This window comes from Micropterus dolomieu, linkage group LG17, assembly GCF_021292245.1.
Source record: "Micropterus dolomieu isolate WLL.071019.BEF.003 ecotype Adirondacks linkage group LG17, ASM2129224v1, whole genome shotgun sequence".
Taxonomy (NCBI): domain Eukaryota; kingdom Metazoa; phylum Chordata; class Actinopteri; order Centrarchiformes; family Centrarchidae; genus Micropterus; species Micropterus dolomieu.
In genome coordinates this window covers 9,921,167-9,941,143 of record NC_060166.1, presented here as the reverse complement: position 1 = coordinate 9,941,143, position 19,977 = coordinate 9,921,167, and the positions used below count along the sequence as shown (strand labels likewise).

The following is a 19,977-nucleotide window of genomic DNA, read 5'->3' as shown; positions in this document are numbered from 1 at the left end:
GGGGGGGGGGGGGGGGGGGGGGGGGGGGGGGATTCTTGGCATTGTTGTCTCTCAACGCATTAAAGGAATAGCAATAATAAAAGAAAGTTGGGAATGTACAATATTTTACAGGATATGACAGAAGTGTAATGATAAATATGCAGTAATGAATGAATAATAGTAATAATAATTACCGATAGTGTTGAGGTGGAATGTATTACAAATCCTTAAACACACAGCATGTTGTTCTGGGGCAGAGGCTAAAACGGCTAAAGCTGTCATTCGTCTCATAGTGCGCCCTACTTATTAAAGAAAAAAGGTTTGAGTCTACTTTCTTCCATTTATTACCATTAGAGGTGACAAATTAATATATATTAGACTGCCATGTTTTAGACAACTCCTATAGTTTGTGTCCAGCATTAATCAATGAGAGTGCAAAACGCCTTAGTTCCTATGCAGAAATGAATCAGATCGTTGTCTTTCTTACCTTGTCCGTTCTGCTATTTTACGTCTTTCTGTAACACACTCACACACAGTATTTCTCTCCTCAAGGGAGTGGTGCTGTTGAATGATAGATGACTCTGACTAAAGAGCCCGCTAAATTTAGAGCTCTGCCGCATCAGCTGGCTCCAAAGAACATGATGGGCACACACAGAGTTTTTTGAAGGGTTATCCTGACCTGTTTGATACACATAAATACATGAATACTTACCCTCATATAAACCCCAGTTTGTGTCTTATCTGTCCATCTGAGCCCCCTGCCCACATGCACAATTTCACTCTGCCGACTTTTTTTTGAGATACATAGATATTTTTCTGTGTTTGTATGTGTGTGTGTAAGTATGTGTGTTCAGAGCCATCATCTAGCTGTGGGTCAGGACTAAGATCTCACTGTTTACCCGCTCAGGGCTAACATATCACAGCTTTACTCACAAATACTGTGACCGCTGTCCAGCTGCACCTCGAGAGTGAGGGGGGGAGACTTACATAGGCCTTTCTACACGATCGTCCATGCCGCTCTACCTGTAAAATTGCACCAAGCAGAGCGTACAATTCTTCAGTGTCAAAATCCCTCTATCCCTACTCACACTGCACACATTCACAATAAAACTGTGGATATGTTGCAGTGGCTATCCCTGGATTTTTGATATTGATTGGCAGCCATGCAAATGGCCTTGTTTGTATTCAGGTGGAGGATCTTATTGACAGCAAGAATCCATAACCACGGAAAGATGAAGGGATAGAGACAGAGGACAGAGGAAGTAAAGGAGCGAGAAATGAGATAGAAAAGGTAGGTAAAAGAGAGAAACACCTCAGGGGACAGATTGAAAGAGAAAAATAGGGAAAGCGAAGAAAGAAAGAGATGGAGGCAACAAAGGGAAGAAATGCCTGGAATGACTTCCCACTGGGATAGACACATGCCAATATATAACATATTGGGGGGAGTCACATGAAGAAATAGAAAAAGACAATAAGCAATATAACAACAAAAGTGCTACTTCTTACTGCGGATATCATTCAAGCACAATCTCTCTGGTACATTTTGGTGAGCAAAACACACAGGATGCTAGATCAAGACAGTCACACATGATGTAAGGAACGAAAATAATATGCAAAATAACAATTGAATAAGAGTAATCAGATCAGGCAGGTTCCGTCGTTGCAATCCTCTCAGTACGATATCACTAATTCTTTACACACAACCTTATCTTCTCTCATCATATGCTGCTGGATGTCTCTCAACCACCGCTATCACAGTCACAAATAAAATCAGCCTTTATTACAAACGCTCTTTCCAAAAACTCGTTCCATGCAGTTTTCCATCATTTTTATTTCGTTCACATCCCACCATCCCTGGATAATATTACCTCCCCTTTATGAGAGTGGGAAGAAAAGGTCTTAGGTGGAAATCGTGCTGGAGAGGCCACTAAATGACAGGGTGGAGCAATGGCTTTTATTACCTTGCTGACTCTTACTCTGCGTGTGAGACACAGTATCAGTGACGTGCAGAGTGGTATAAATAGTTGTGTGTGTTTCTGTAATTGTGCACAGCTGCGTGTGGCATTTCCTATCTATGTGTCAGTGAGCGAATGGTGAGGGCCGTTATGTGTGTGTGTTAGACTCCATATGCTGTAATGTGATGTTTGTAGCCTGCAGAGGGGTTTTAGTTTAATTTGAGACGGGTCAAGTCAAGATTCAAGTCCTTTGTCACAAATTACGTTGTGCAAGTCAGGTCTTACGTCTCTCGACAGGTTTCTTATTTATCTAGAAAGAAGTCCAAGTCAAGTCCGAATTCCTTCAGGACAAGCCCACGTAAAGTCTCAAGCCATTGGAGACACGGTCAACTCCAGTCTCACGTTATCTATGACAATTTCACTTCAAGTCCAATTCAAGTCCTTTGTGACATGTCCAAGTCCAAAGTCACTCATGGCATGTTCAAGTCAATTCGCCAGTAATTATAGATGAGGCATGTAATAGCAACAATGAAATCAAGTCCCCAAGGACAAGTCAAGTCACAATACTTCAAGATAAAGATAAAATAAATGCCAGTAATATGCAAGTCCCTCAGGTCTCTTGAATGCTGACCATTCTAGGGTTATTTCAACATTCAAAGCTGGGTTCATGATAATTAAATATTCAAGAGTTTCAGCTTTGCAAGGCCAGCCTGTTGCTGTCATACGGATTTTGTGTCTACATATCTCGTAGCCTATCTAGTAATTCTGAATGTGGAAATGTGGTGCGTCTGTGTATGTGTGAGTATATGAATAAACAGAAATAAGAAAATGTGTTTCGTATATGTTCCTGAGTGCGCCGATTAGTGTACAGCGGTTAAGCAGTTGTTCACACATTTTGGTGCCCGCAATATGTGTGTAGGTGTTTGTGTGTGAGTTTTTGAGAACCTGGAGACCTTTGTTACCACTTTGTGGTAAAAGGGAGCACAAAAGCCAAATAAAAGAAAATAACAGCACAGTTAAAGCTACTTTTCTGTGCCATTCATCATATTAATCTGGAACAAATGGGTTTGCTGAATCCTCTCTTCTTCCAGCAAATCTCTCCCTTTACCCTTCACCTTTTCCTCCTCCTCACTTACTTCCCCCCACCCCCCCACCAATTTGTCTTACCTTCTTGCCAAATAACACTCCCAAACTCTCCACCCAGACTTTCTGCCTACCTAAATAGTTTTTAAGAGAGAAAGTTTATGTGCAGTGGCCGACTGGCTAAAGCACTTCCTGGATTGAGGGTGGCTGTCAGAATCTGCAGTGAAGATTTATTGTGCGCATCCCACCCTGACCTTAAGTGTGGTAAGAGAAAAGGATGAGAAAAGAGAGATGAATTGAGGGAGAGAGAGAGCCTGAAAGGTGGAGGAGTAAGTGAGCCTGGTGGAGGGCTGGTGAATTTGGCGTAGGAGTATCGGCTTGTGCATGTGTTGTCAGGGTTTAGGTAATCAAGAGGAGGTGCATGATAGATGTAGTGTGGCAGTAGCCGAGATGGCACGATGTTTCCCCCCGAGTATGTCTCCTTCCACTGCTCTGCTAAAGGTCTGTGGAAACTTTCACCACTGCTTGGTTTGTACTGACAGTTTAAACCGGAGGGACCATGTATCACTTTTTTTCCCCCTCTTCGCTGAGCCTGCTCTTGTTCCACAATCTCCTCTCTGTGTGTCTGTTACCCGACTCCATCACCCAGGCATCCACGTTTTTTTCTTCTTCTGCAATATCTACTGCTAGCATATACAAATATAGTAGTTAATCACAAAGTGGCTCCATGAGACAGTGACTCACTATATCTGCAATACTGATGCAACAAACAAATCAAGCATCATGCATGCATCAGTTAATGAATCCAGGCCTTACAGGGAATCAGCACTTTTGCCTCATGCTATGATGCCTGCACTTGCTACTGCCCCTCACCAGGATTCAGCAGCAGAAACACCACTGAATCTTTACTGAAACTACCAGGAAACAGAAAACTCTTTAGAACATCACACAAAACATTTGGGAAGTTAAGAAGACGAGTTTAAAGCCAGTTAGTTCATCTACAAGTTAGCTTCATGGCCATCTTTTAACCCAAACATATCCCTGACTTTGATTGTTTTGTTCTCCCTCCTTACAAATCCCATATATATATACATATATATACTGTAAACACAGCTGAGCACCTTGTGTGTTAGACTTTAGTGCACTCCTATATGGCCCTATTCGAAACCACTGGCTATGACACTCAGAGGACCAGATCAGATCAGAGGGTTTCTGCCTGATTTGAATTAAAAGTAATGTAGGCATGTTTGCATTTTTATACCATGGCATACCCATAGACTGTATATACAAATTTAATTTTTTTTTTTTTAAATTTAAACAGGTGACTTATAAAAGAATTCACCCCCTCACAGTTGTCACGAAGGGCAAACTTAGCGATATGCACTAATACCATTTTTTGAACCAGGCTGTAAACATGTTTTATTCTGCTGTAAAGTTGGTCTTTTTAACATGGGGGTCAATAGAAATTGACTCCCTTCTGCAGCCAGCCTCAAGTGGCCACTCAATGAATTGCAGTTTCAGATACTTCCGCAATGATGAGAGTGAGAGCCGGAGGTTGCCGCTTGGACATACCAGACTGGAGAATAAACAGAGAATTTTAACTAATCATTGTCCACATTGTTCGGTTTATATCATTTACCTCTGATATGAGGGAAGAACCCATCCAAACCATCCAGACACAATTCAGATCTAAAAATACTGAAAACAAGCTCGAAAATATTGTCTGTTTACAACCTGTCCAAAAATATCACTATCAGTGCTCAAACACTGCAACATCCTGATGCAGACAGTACACCAGCTTTAACACAGCTAGATTCTGTGGTGAGGCTCCAGAGTGCCATGCTCAGCTGAGTTTCCTACTGTAGAATAACTAGGGTGAAATAAGGTTATCCCAGTTTCTGGAACTGAATAATCTCTGTTTGCTAACAGACCCAAAGCAAAATACTTTGAGAAACCTTCAGATCCAAGAAATTCTTGGCCAAAATGTTCCCAAAACTAGCACTAAGAGATTATAGAGGAAAATATTATGGAGGAAAATGTGTTTGTGTGTTTCCTTTAAATTTAAAGGAAAAGGATGTGATATGTGCTGACAGACTGGCAGAGTAGAGTTTAGTTTGTCAGGCATAAACAGCAGTTAAAAGGTGAAATAGCCTTTTTGTTTTGTTGTGTTTTTGTTTTAACATGCTCCGCAGTCACCATGTCCGGCAGTAAACACAGTATCTTCATTTGTCTTGTACATAAAACTGGTTTCAGCACAACAAATAGCACTAATCAATTTTAATTTATCGCAGGGACTTGCATTTTTATTTAGTCTTTTTGTGACACTGTAAAACTGTGAAAATCAGATTCAAATTGGCTACGTTTAGGTGAAAAGCAGATGATGAACAGTGGGTAAGATATTTAACCGGGTGGTGGGGGGGTGGGGGGGGGGGGGGGGGGGGGGGGGGGGGGTTCTGTGGCAGTCCATTTGACTTACAGCAGACATCAAACCATTCTGCAGTAAGTGCATGTTCAATATCGTAATACCATTTTATGGCTGGAAATGTCATCCTGCTGGGTTTTAAACATTCTCTGCTCAGCCCTCCCCCCTCTGATCTGCTTAGCAGTTTTGTTTTCTTTGTTCCCTCCCTCTGTTCCCAGTTTGCGATAGACTTGTTCTGGAAATTAGAAAGGAAACATGCAAGGTAATCAGGAGCACTTCTGATAGATAATTAGCTGCTGTCCTACAAATCAACACCTCTCCTGAGCGCTTGACAAGCATTTGGAGGGAATTAGAAGTTTGCTTGACCTGTGTATTCCCAGCTGTAAGTGTCATGTAAGTGTGCAGGCCTGACACTGTGTGCCAACCCAAATTAAGACAACAATGGAATCAGTGAGTTATGCTGTGGACTATGTCTGGAGCCCCATTTTTAGCCTATATTTATTTACATTTTGACAAATTGTCTGAATTGTATGAATTAGCCATTAGCACAGAGTTCATGTTTGCAGTGTACCCTTGGATTTAAAGTTAACTAACACCAGATTACTTTGATGCTGGACAAAAAAAAACTTGACTTGATTCTCTGGCAAGTTCTTGAGTCATGTTGCTCTCCAACCTAAATATTTGTTCCAGGTTTCCACTTGGTCTGTCAAAAATTTTAAATTGATTAAATAAGACCACAGATTTCTTTGCCATTGTTAGGTTGTTGCAGAAACTGTAAGTTTATTTTAGTGACTTACAGCAAATGGTGTTCCAATGAAGGCCTAACTAATCTTCATTAGTGATCACAAAAAGCTCATAAAGCACACAAAATTATATGAATGTGAGCACCTAGTAGTATTAAGTGTGAAAAGTACTTTATTGCATAAAATATAGGCATTGGAAGATAAAGCCAATCTTTTCCTTCTAAGCTAATCAAATGTCACAAATACTGGTGTTCTAAGAAAATTGACACCACCATGAAAATTGTATCCTTTCAGATGACCGCAATATTAATTAAAGTTTGGTGGGAACATAATAATCTTATCTTATTATTCTTCATTTAGGCTTTACTTTCCACTACTTGATGGCTGCTTTGATTTCCTGAAGTACACGAGAGAAACAAAATTACGAAAGTTTTTTTGTTTTTACATAATTTGAAAACTTTTTTCATCTACTCAAATTAAAAACATTTTACAGTAACAATCCCAGACGCAAACCAACCAAAAAAAAGTCTTGGTCCAAAAGTCTGTCAACATACATTTAAGAACCACACAGGCCATAATTCATATGAGTGACACATACCTGTCTTATATGATGCGCATAACCAACTGTTTAGTGAGCTCTTTTAAGTGTTGGATAACTTGCCATTAGGCTCAAAATAAACTTTGACACTGATGATACAAGATAAATAGGTCACTAAAACTGTCCAGTGAAATGGTTACCTGTCTGTTCATGTGGTTTCACACTTTAAACACTGTGTTCATTTGAAATAAGATAAGTTAGACAGGCGGATGACCTGTAACATTAAGCAGGACTCTATTCAAACCCAGGACATTACATACTGTATACATGGTTCTGGATCTAAACCTCACAGGGTGAGAAAGTCAATGTGATCAGTCTCACTAAAATTGCCATGCAGCCTAAAAACCCTGCGGATATTAGCGTGTGTTGTGTGTGTTTACGTATGCACGTACAAATGCATGCGTGTGTGTGTGTGTGGACCATTATGAGCTTGTGGAGAGGTCATTTCGCTGTTGACTCTCAGTCTCTGCCGGGAGCGGCTGTATAATTGCTACTCTAATTAGTCTCTTTTGCCAGCCGGTAATTCATAGTCACCTTCAAGTACTTCTCCCATACACACACACACAGACATGCGTACAGTACATCCAGTATACACACACACATCAACCCGAAACTGTTACTCCACTATCACTTTCTTTTAATTGTTTCTTCTATTTTTGTAATTATAGGCTTTCAGGCACTCAATTTTGGATGCTTACAACAATTGATATGATAATGGCTTCCATGTTGACACCGCGCTGACGATGATTTATGGCAATTATGTGTTAGCAAACAGCACTTTTGCAAATGAGTCTGAAGGCTAAGTATTTCTGAGGCCAGACAAATGGGACTGGATGAGAGCCTTAGCATTAACAATACCAACATTCATTGAGCGGTTAGACAACTACTTGTAACATAATGTCATGTTAGCATATGGAGTGTTAGTTGATGCTAAAAGAGATAAAATGCCTCAATTTTAAGGCCTCAAAATTCCTTGAGACTCAAGTTTATTTTTGACTTTTTGCTTTCTCCCAGTTGAGTGTCTCATTTGCCGTCCACTGCAGTTCTCGTCACTGCTAACTCTGGAGTATAGGCAGCTACAGTATGTGCTTACTTTCTTACTAGTGTGACAAGTAGCGTATGATGACTAGTGCTAACCAATGTTAGCAAAACTTTAGATAGATGTTGGTGTGAAACTGACATTATAGTGTGTACTACATTTTCAGACTGTACGGTTTAAACAAAAATATGGGTGTCTTGTCTGATTAAAACTTTGACTTTTTGCACATTGATTCGGAAACACTGGAAAGAATTAAACATTATTTAAAAAAGTGGAAAAGTGCAACTTAGGATAATAATTATGGCACAACATTTTTAGAGTGCAAGTTTTTATAAGCCAAAATAATTTAATCTCAAAGTGATTTAAATCTGGTTGTCTTGGTCAGGGACAATGGCAAGCGTATTTGTACCTCCTGCTATTCATATCTTTTGGGGGGTTATCAAACTGTGCCTCAAGAAAACTCATGAAAGAATGGAGAGCACACAACTCCCAACAGGACATCCTTTCTCTGAGGTGGCAGATAACCACTGGGCTTCTACATTGATAAATATATACAATGTTAAATTTTACTGCTATCATGAGTACAGTGATCAACCACTTCTGGGAAGGTGCTTATAGTAATCAAGTTGTCTGCTTACAGTGTTCATTTGGGGTTTTTTCATACATGAACATATGGGAAACAAATTAAAACTGTTGTATCCTACTACTGCAAGCTGTCATATAATGGGGTTATCTTCTAACTTATTTTACCTAGGGAGGGGCCTTCTAAAATAAGGTTTTGGGACTGCTACAGTGTCTAACACCTGACATACCTGCTCTCCGATCATGAGTTCACTTTGTGTGTGTGTGTGTGTGTGTGTGTGTGTATGTGTGTGTGTCTATGTGTGTATGTGTGCAAAGCTGTCTGTTTCTTAACTTTATATTCATATATAAGTATGTGTATTTCGTATTGGTCTTCTGCTTTCATGTACGAATAGGTTAACGCTATTGCACTCACTGATGCTCCAAAACAAACAGTTATAACATTAAAGTAATTGAACAGACAAAAGAAGTTACAGTGATGTCCCTTTCCCTCTCCTTTCTTATAATGTAATCTCTTCTAAGGTTTATTTGATACCCTACCATCCAATCCCTCCAGCCAATTCAATCCCTTCATTTTACACCTCTGCGCTCACTTTGCCTCTACAGTAACTTTCTCATTTCTTCCCTTGCTCCTCCTCCCCACCCCTCCTTAAAGTCACCTTGTTTCGAGTGCTCATCAATCTCTGTTGTGGATCCCTTCCCCAGCAGGCCCTATAGGAACCTCCCCCCCCCTTAACTCCCTCCACCTCCTTTACTTCCCTCTTTCTTCCATCTCTCTCCTCAGCCCTGTTCCCCTTCATCCACACTGCAAGCTAAGAATAACCTTGTGATTATTGGCATCATTGCTGTATTTGTCTGGCCATTCTTACACATGATGTGCCAGTCCACCGGGCACCTGTACAATCTAACAACCCTGTAATAAATCATCTCCGTGTAAAGCTTGCTATGTTCATATTTAGTGGTTAGATTTGAGGCAGTGGTTTTTGTGATGAAACCAGTGTTACTTCAAATAAAAACTGTCGATTCAAGATATCCAGTGGTGGAAATACCCACATTTAATTCTTATTGACATTACTCATTATTATGAAAGCTACATAAAAAATCTCTTATTATAGTTACTTAAAATTACAAAGATTGCCGAGATGTACTGCTTATTTTCTTTTTCAGCTTTCAAAAACATGTTATCCTACTATTCTCTGCTTTGCTGCTCTTACCTGCTGTTACCTCTCCTATGGGACCCACAGGTGGTCATTTGAGTGTGTTTTTTGATAAATTGTAGTGTTAAACTTGTATTTAGTATCATTAGGATTTTATCAATCCTACTATCGGTTCTTTATCAATATATATAAAATATATATAATATCAATCGTATTGGTAAATTTTCATTATTAAAAGTGCTTTTTAAAAATACATAATATTTAAAAATCACAATAAATGTATATTTTAAATATAACTAAATGTTGTATTCTAAAGCAGCAACAGGCATGTTTATAACAGCAAAGTCATTTTAGGCTTTCTACATATTTACATGTTTCTGCTTGTTGAACAGGTGTATTGATTAAGTATTGGCTTTTTACTTGCAACGGTTTCATTGTTCATACTTAAAGTAACAAGCGTAGTTGTCATCAACTCAGTAATCTTACCGTTATCTTCACTTCCCCTGGTCCGATTCTCCAGCTGCTCTGCTGACCACTGACTTTGTACCTTGTGTGTGTGGCTCACAGAGAGCAGCATTTCTATGATTTCCACACAGAATTGTTGTCGAGTAACATTAGCAAATCATGGAAAAAATAGGGTGGGTCGATGGTGAGTTTACTGCTTCATTTTAGATTTGAGTGCGTCAGAGAGGCAGCAGGCATACCTACCAAGACCACTGCAGTTCCCAGCACACCTGTAACCGGTAGTGATGAAACACTACTTTGGGGACTAGTATGGTGTGAACTAAGAGATGGAAGTAGTTCTGTAAATAATAAAAAAGAGAACTTGAGAAGGAAATCCTGCACACTTTCTCACCTTCACACATCTGCTGCCCGATCACTGCATAAGTTACGTGGCTGTTGGCTGTAGCCTTATATTAAATGGCAAACGATGATGAGTGTTATCCAGGAAAGAGGAAAGACATACATAACACAGCAAGAGCGCAAATAAGTGTATTTTTCAATATGTCAAACTTTTTCTTTAATGACTTACTGCTTACCACCATTGTGATTTTTTCTCTATTCGTAAGCACATCTTTTAGTGTAATAAAGGTTACAGCTTAAAGTCTTCCTCACTTTTTCTTCCCTTCTTCTGCCACTTTCTTCTTAAAGTCTTTTTTTTAATATCATTTATATATAAACCTTTATTTAAAAGGGGAGACCTGTGAATTTATTTTCCTCTATGCTCTCGTTTCCTCCCTCCCTTTCTTTCATTGCCACCCTCTCTCTTGCACTCACTGTCATCTCTCTACCCCGCCACCTTCCAATCTCAGATCACCTCATCTCTCCTCATTCTTCTACCTTTTTCTATCTCATCTCTCCATCTCTTGTTTGAAGTTAGAAGGCTGGATTGGGTGACAGATCTCTTAAAGACTTTCAACTCCAAAGAACTTGAGGCAACAACTCCCACAGTCAGGTTCTAATAGAGAGACAGGCAAAGAAGAAAGGAGACCAAATAAGCTGCAGAGAGAAAAAGAGAGTGAGATAGAGGGGTGCAGATAGCAATTTTGTTTTCTTCTCGCCATCGAGTGCCCCAAGAGATGATGAAGGATCTTTGATGTGTGATGTTTCCGTTCTCTCTCTCTTTCACTTTTTTTCCCTCTGTCCTCTGGTTGTTTCACGTCCTCCCTCTCCTTTGTTTGTGTGGTTATTTATTTCATTCATTCCTTCCGTCTGTCAATTTGCATCAGGCAAAAACACAGGAAAGTAGAGGGATTGGGGAATACAAAACTTTTTGCCTTGCTTTCATAAGCAAGGCAAGCCAGAGCTGCTCTCCTAAACTTTAACTTTTGAAGTTTTTGAAGTTGACAGTTAATGGTGCTGGATTGATGTCTGTGCATTCATGTATGCATGACTGTTTGTGGGTAGGTGTTATTACAAGTGGTGTATCCTTGTGGAATCGCTGTCTCACACAAACAACCCCCGTATACACATGTACACACACTCGCAGTGGCCTGTGGCTTCTTTTCTTTTTTTTAAAGGAGTGCATTGCTTTGAGCTTCTGCCATAGTGGATGGTTTCTCTGAGTAATTCCAGTCTTGAGGTTTTGTGATGGACATTGATCCCACCCCCTACAAACACGCACACCACAAGGTTTGTTTGTCTGTGCCCAGCTGGCGTCTTCCCATGCATAGCAGTGCACCTGTTCTGTCAAGCTCTAATCATTTTTCTACCAAGATGCCAAATGTGTGTGCCATCCCTCTCAACTGGACTAAATTTCATTGTAATTTGAAAGTTCATTCATTTCATTCATCATCATTCAAATTGACTTTAATGATATATTTCAGGACTTAGAGGGCTACTTAATATGGAGTCATTAGGGCAAAATTTGGCAAGTTTGGCCTGATGGTGCTCGTAAAGACATGCTTCTACCTAACTCAAAAGAGTTTTTCGCTCTTTCTGTAGTGGCCATTTAAGGACATCTCAGAATCAACTTCCAGGCCCAGTTCTACATACTAAAACATGGCTAATTAAGTCTAAGTTATACTTGGTCAATAGCAGGTCTACACAGGAGGCTGCACAGTAAAATCCGCATACCCAAACTGTCAGAGTTGATGTTAACATTTTTAAAGTGTCTATATGGGTCCACACCACAAAGTGTTAATTTAACTCTTTTTGGAGTGTTGGTGCCTTTAACACTAATTTAGTGTATTTTTTTAAAACATTTTTTGGAGTTAAAATTTAACACTTCTTAACAACAACCAGTGTTTTATGTAGTGTTAGACATGAACTCTTCAAGGGGATCATTTGTTAACTACACATTACATTTAAAGGTATAAATAGAGCTCTTTCATATTCCTTAAAAACAAATTGGAAATAATTCATTAAAAAAAGGTGTTATGGACCTTTCAGACACATCACTACAAAAGCACTGCTGCGCTATGTAACTTTTTAGTTTCCATGGATTGCGTCATGGTGGTTTGTTGCTGGTTCAACCAACACACTGCTTTGTGAGCTTGCGCGCACCCTGTGGTTGAAGTTCTACTTAGTTGAACTCTTGGCTGTACCTGGTGGCCAGTGCAGTGGAAATCACTCAGAAGCCTATTAGGGTGGCTACAAATAGTGTGGCAACATGAGTTTAAGTTATGGTGGCTTACCACTGCAAAACGACCAGGTGCCAGTAGACAAACATCTCTTCATTTCCTTATCAAACATTGTTTAGACACAGATTAAAAGCACGGTCCCTAGTTTCCCAGCAGTCAGTGGAATGCTTTCATTAAGACTCACCTGGCTTCAGCCAGTCGGTGTGTAGATCTTTGCAGTGGGGGCGGGGTGACATTAACACTTCAATTGTAGAAGCCGGGATCAGAGTTAAGAGTGAGAAGTTCAGCGTTAATATTGACACAACACTTACAGGTTTGATTTAGTGACACTTTGTTTTTACACTCTATTTTGACACCAACACCTTATCAACTAAGAGTGAAATATAATGGATCTGACTCCATCAGAGTAGAATTACCTCTACATTTACTCAAATTTCATTTACACCAAAAGTTTAACTCTTCTCAATTTGCTGTGTAGAGATGTTCAGGACAGCATTACATCATTGACAGCTAACATTAGTGTAACCAGCCCAGCTCTAGCCTAACACGACAGATATTGGGTAAACAATCACCAACCGCATGGACCAGTGCATCAGAAGAGACAAGTCTGCCCACAGGAGAAAGGAGCGACAAAAAGGAGATATTAAGTAGCAGGACCAAAGAAGACTCAGAAATTTAAAATGTATTGAACTTGTATTGTAAAAAAAAAAAAACGATAAGTAATGCGCATATGACTGTACAGTACAAGGTGCCCTTTTCTTATTTCTTCGACTGACAATGTAACTGTCCAGTTACACAGGTGGTCAAAATCAGTTATCAATTTTAAGAAAGTTTTTAGAGGCAAATTTATCCTATTTTGCTGTTCTGACTAGATTAAGGATAGACAGCCAAGTTATTCTTTTTCATACATCATGCACCTTTAAACCTCAGGAACACACAACGCCAATGCACGAAATATAGTGTGACCCTTAAAACAAAATATATATGTGACAGGGAATATGTTCAAATTCCAAATATCAGTCATTAGCAACAACTTACAAGAAAATAACATAGTTCCAGCACAGTAACGTTAGACAATGAGTTAGGTAGCTGAACAGTCTGTATGTCCCTTATTTCAGTCCATTGAAACACTCCGCAATCACGAATATGGCCTGAAATCACTGATCTGAGAGCTGTTCTATTCCAAATGTCACCTGAAACTTTACAAACCTTCTCAAAATAATCACACTCACCTTACCAAAATGACTATTCCTTACATTAAGTTTGTTTTCATCTGTCTCCTATTTAACTGCTTTTTGTCTATGATTAACCCATTATTAATTTTCTTGGAAAATATTAGTTAGAACAATGTAACATGGGTTACATTAGACATTGGCAAATGGTTTTAGTTGCAAAGCGACTTCCCTAAATAAATATCTCATTACCGCTGTGTAAAGGGCTCATTGAGTGTGTGTTAGCAATGTGACTTGAGAGTTAGCCTTAACTGAGACCCAACCCAAATTATGTCCTATACCTTAAATTCACAGTGGACATGAGACATCAGCTGCACATAAGCACCACTGTCCATTAATGGACAGGTGAGGAAAATGTTTTTCATTCTCACAGCACTGATTACACAGTCAAGAGTTAATAGTCTAACTGTTGTTCCGAAGGCGTTTTCATTCTGGCAATACATCTTTAAAGCTTTTTATTCTTAATATTTAAGGGTTTTAAATATTTGAACAACATATCCATCAGCCATCAGCAGCTTAACACTGAACACAAGAATACTAGTATCCACGTCACTGTTCAAATTCAGTCTAACCCTAAACACCACAAACCCTCTGCTCCACAAAGTAGTGTGGAAATGTGTGGCTACATAAATTCTCTCCCTCCTTCCATCCCTGATCTCCAGCTGACATCCTAACCCAGCCTCCTCTTGGGCAAGAGCATCTCGGTATCCACCCTTTGAAGCTTGCAAGAGGAAGTCACCCACTAGGCACTCAGAACCCATATGGGCCTGAGCTCTCTTTGAAATACCGAACAGCAAAAATATGGAAGAAGCGGTAGAGCATGGGAGGGACTGTCGGCATGTGTAAATGTCAGAAGGATTACTGTGTGTGCATGCAAATGTACATAAGTTGTTTTAAACTTCACACATGAGTAATGAAATGTAACCAGATTGAAAAAACAAAACAAAACTAGGTCCAGTTGATAATGCAACAGACACAATTAAGAGCGCAAGCCAAGTCCAACATGTATTTCATGTGTTTTTCTAGAGACACACTGGAATGCACATAAGGGAAAGGAATCGCTACCTTGTGTTTATGCATGTCCAAACATCCAAACTAGTTAATCAAAGTCAATCCCATCAGTGTTAATCGCATCTGCAGCACCATCAAATCTACAATCAGATTATCCCCCATTGATTCTGAGCACCGACTCAGCACATCGACATGCTGCATATGTGTTAGGCAGCTGTGCAGAATGATCAGCAACAGGCCAGATGTTGTATCTCGCACCTCAATAGCAGCGAAAATGAACCGGATTGATTAGAACTCCCATCTGCTGTGCTAGCACGATGTTAATAAGCAGGCTACAGAGTGCTCTTCATTGGGCGGTTACCCAAGGCTAAGTGTTCAAAGGCTGTCCCACGTTATATCAGAGGAGTTGAGAGGAAGAGGTGAAGTGCAGCCCGATGAGTGTCTGCACTGCTGAGGGAAAGCATAGCCTAAAGCAGAGGAAGGAGAGACAGATGTGCTCAGAGACAGACAGCCACGAGTGGGCTTGTGCAATCAATTAAAATGCACAGCTAGGCAGAGTGAATGGTCAAGCATGCTGAAGAGTGGCTCTGTCAAGCATTTTTCAGAAGAGGTTAAACAGGTAATGTACTAATGCATTTCAGTGAGCGTTAAGCACAGAGAAAAGCATTCTGTTTTAAAACTTCCAAGAATTGGTGTAAAAAAAAAATACAGCTGTTTATGCACACATCCCTCCTAACGGCGAAGAAATACTGCACCATTCCATTTCATTCCCAATCATTGGCAAGAGGAAAAGACACTTGATTTACTAATGCCACTTTGCTTGATTTCTTGGTAACACTAGAAGTTAGAATAATGAAGAAAAAACTTTCATTGCTGCTAAGGGCTTGCCAAAAAACTTTCCAAGTGCGCAAAGTTTTATGATAAAATGAGAGGGACTAAAAGAGGAATAGCAGAGCAAAGAATCGGATGGCCCAAGTGTGGGTCTGATGTTTGTGTGTGTGTGTGTGTGTGTGTGTGTGTGTGTGTGCGCGTGTGCCACTTTAAATTGTGATTCAGGGTACCTGGTTGGTACTTTTATGTGACTAGTAATCTGTGTTTTCTGGATGCATGTTTGTTGCATTTTACATTTTAGCTGCACTCGGAAAATTCTATCAGTAGGGAAATCTCGTATCTTACGGTAATTTACGTATACAATATATTGTCATAAATTAAAAAGGTTATACTGTATCCTGTGTGTTAGTTTTATATATGACCATATATGTCACATATGTGCTATGTTTACCTCTCTCTGATATAGGGGGATATACATCCTTACAGTCATCACATTGCCACCACCATCATCATTTGGTAGAACGCTGTTCATCCCTAGTAGAGATTCAGAAGCTCCTCTGGAGGCTTGTGTTAGAACAAAAACATCTGGAGGCTGGATACAGAATTATCTTTAAAGTCTGCAGTGGATTAAAAATAAATAAATTATTGTGATACACAGATAGGTAACCCTTTAAAGGACTAGCAATCCTTTAAAAAAATACACTTATTTGTTTTCTTGCTGAAAGTTAGATGGATTAAAACCACTCTATCTTGGTTTAGTATAAAGACCAGAAACAAAAAACTCTGCCTATAAGCACCTGCAAAGCTCAGTAATTAATGCATTATATCTCATTTGTTTAATTTGTACAAAAACCAAAGTGTAAAAAATTACAATTTGTGGTTCTGGGACAGACTCAGTTACTTCCAGGTCAGTAACAGTCAGGTCACTGACAAGATAAAGATAAGATTCATTTTGTTCCCTGTTGACAGAGCCAGGCTGGCTCTTCTATCACCGTCCTGTCTCAAAGAGCTAATATTTCCGTACTACCCCACTGTGCAACCAAAATGCAGGGTTTGTGGTGCCTAGGATCTCTAAAAGTAGAATGGGAGCCAGAGCCTTCAGCTATCAGGTCCCTCTGTTATGGAATCAAGTCCCTGTTTTGGTTGCAGCCAAAACATCTCCCTTTTTGAGAGTAGGCTTAAGACCTTTCTTTTTGATAGGAAGTTTATTTTATAATTTGTTTAATTTTTGATTGATTGATTGATTGATTGAAGAGTTTTGGTAATGTATTATCTTGTTGTTTTTGCCCTCAAGTATTTTATTATGTGTTTTTACTCTACCTTGTGTATTTTATTTTATTAAGTGTTTGGGGACACACTTCAAATAAACATGACTTTGACTTTAAACTTTTTTAATAAGAGCTGATGACCACATATCTCTTTTTTTCTCTGTGACAGATTTGTGACAAGGAGTGGCATTACTACGTCATCAATGTAGAGTTCCCAGGGGTGACGCTCTATGTGGACGGTGTGACCTACGACCCCTACCTGGTCACTGACGACTGGCCCATCCATCCCTCACAGATTGATGTGCAGCTCACAGTCGGTGCTTGTTGGCAAGGTGAGTGGGCGGTGCTGAGTGCTGAAGATGATGATGCCAGTGGTGATAGAGTTGGTGATGATGGTGGTAATGAAACAGTGAAAAGCCCTCGACTGAAGCAAAAGTTTAATATAAAAGTCATAGTAAAATGAGGTTTACTGGGTATTCTGCCAAATTATTATAGCTTCTATGTGAGTAAGTTCAAGAAAATGAATAATATAAAGTATCATTACTAAGGGACTCTTTGGCCTTGAATGAACAATGTTATTAAGAGAAGCACTTAGTCTGCCTTTGACAAATGATTGAACCAGTCTGAATGAAGGCATACAATTAAACTGTCCTCTAAACTAGCTGCCACTAATTACACAACGGTTGAAGAAAGGGCACTTTTTCACATAGAACAGCATACCATTGATTTGATGGCCCAAATGAGACTGCTCAGCGATGCTTAGCCTCAGATAAAAAGTCAAGATATCTTTGTGCCAGAGCAGGAGCAGGTCATCCTGTGTCGCTTTCATCTGCGGCGGTGACCCTGCTCCTCCTCCACCCCCTTCTCCTCCCCTCCCATTTCTTTCATCGAACACTGCAAGCCTTTAGGAGGATTAAAATGGGCTTGAATGGAAAGGGGAGTTCAGAGACTATTTCTGCTTTTCTAGTTGTGGGCTAAGCCTCATGAAAGAGTTGTAAAGGTGAGACTGAAATCTTAACATAAGCCATTAGCCACAACAGATTGCTTTTTCAAAGCACTAAGCTTTAAGTGTCTGGCATAGTGATTGCAAGCGTATTGCAAAGATGAGCTTATTTACTGTCAAACTGGCACCTGAAGCTTCAGCTTGTGTTTTTAAAGCAGTGGAGGAAAGAAATTCAACATTTGCAGAAAAGCAGTAGTGGATGGATCTCTCCTTTCTACTACACTGCCGAATGGCATTACAGAGAAGTTGTCAAATGATGATTTTAGAGTTCAGACGGGACAACATGATACAGTGTGCAAATGGATGGCAGAGTAAATAAAAAAAGATTTGTCAGCTCTAAATAGTATGGCTGCAGGCAACAGTGACATTTTACAATATTTAATTCAATTTCATTATCTAATTTCATGGTTCATAACATTTAACTAGTCAGTCATCATTGTCAAATGAAAATAAATTCTGCTCTGGCCACAGTAAAGAAATATAATTTAGAATTGTCATATTTCAGATATTTATCCAAAGAAACCATTCTAGCGTGATGAGGCAAGGTTTTAGGGGTTCAGTTTGTAAAATCTGTAATGAAACCTGTCTCAAACTGCCATTTGGAGCTGCTAACACATGAATCAGTTTTCATTAGTAAGGCATTTTTAATGTCTAAAGATTATCTACATTAATACTAAAAAGCTCAACTACAATTAAACCCATCTAACTATGAACTGTGAAGGAAGTGGTCTCCTGATCTATATAAGTGATTGATAGCGTTTTTATATATAATGATATTACATCATATATCACAGGACACTTGCAACTCTATGAACATAGAAAGTACAAAGGCCCTGATATACTCAAACACACTTAAGAGTCAGGGATGAAATTCAGCCCGGGACTTTGAGACTTTTATGCGAGCGCCCCTTGGGGGCGTGGAGAATATTTTTTGCAGTTCTTTTAATACATATTAGTGTTTTTGTTGTTTACAGTGAATCGGATTATGCTGAAGACCTTCAAGAAACTTTAGGATGACACCTGCCTCCTCAGTTTGTATAAGCAAGGCAGCTCTGCACTGAAGAAGAACAAGCCTGAGTCAGTCAGAATGCTAAAATAGTTAAATATAATCAAAACAAAGCAGTCCCATAAAATAGAGCTCAGCTTCAGCTCTGAGTAGGCTTCTCCCTGGCTCAGCTTCCCCTGTGCTGGATCATCTGCTTGTGTTGATTGTAATAATAATAATAATAATAATAATAATAATAATCTTTATTAGTAGAGCACTTTTCTAAAACAAGTTACAAAGTGCTTTAACAAGTGTAAAGACAATAATACCCAAAAGACAATAATACAAAAACAATACAAGATAAAAGCATGAAAACATTGACAAGACTAAAATACACGTTTAAGATAAATATAAAATTAGTAAAATACAATAAAATAAAAGGGATAAAATAAAGTCAAATAAGATCGGGAAAGGCTCTCCCATGAAAGTATGTTTTAAGAAGGGACTTAAAAGAGTTCACTGACTCAGCTGACCTGATTTCCTCGGGCAGGCTGTTCCAGAGCCTCGGGGCCCTGACAGCAAACGCTCTGTCCCCTTTAGTTTTCAGTCGAGACTCTGGAACAGACAACAGACCTCTGCCCGAGGATCTCAAGGTACGTGCTGGTGCGTATGGGACTAAAAGGTCAGAAATATAACAAGGCGAGAGGCCATGAAGAGCTTTAAAAGTGATCAATAGAATTTTAATGTCAATTCTAAAACATACTGGGAGCCAATGTAATGAAGCTAAAATAGGAGTAATGTGGTCATATTTCTTTGTTCTGGTTAAAAGCCTGGCAGCTGAGTTCTGGACAGTCTGGAGTCGATCAATAGATTTTTGGGTTAAACAGGTGAAAAGGTTGTTGCAATAATCCAGGCGTGATGAGATGAAGGCGTGTAAAATGGTCTTGGTGTCCTTAAAAGTTAACATAGATTGAATTTTTGCTATATTTCTAAGTTGATAAAAACA

At 39.4% G+C, this 19,977-nt stretch overlaps 1 protein-coding gene across 1 annotated transcript in view; it reads left to right on the top strand.

Annotated features, from left to right (window-relative positions):
• Nucleotides 1–19,977, top strand: part of LOC123986046 (calsyntenin-2-like) — a 279,612-nt gene that overhangs the window by 224,123 nt on the left and 35,512 nt on the right. The window contains exon 9 of the mRNA XM_046074108.1: nt 17,153–17,315. Within this exon, the coding sequence (XP_045930064.1) occupies nt 17,153–17,315 (163 nt within the window). The remainder of the gene's footprint in view (nt 1–17,152; nt 17,316–19,977) is intronic.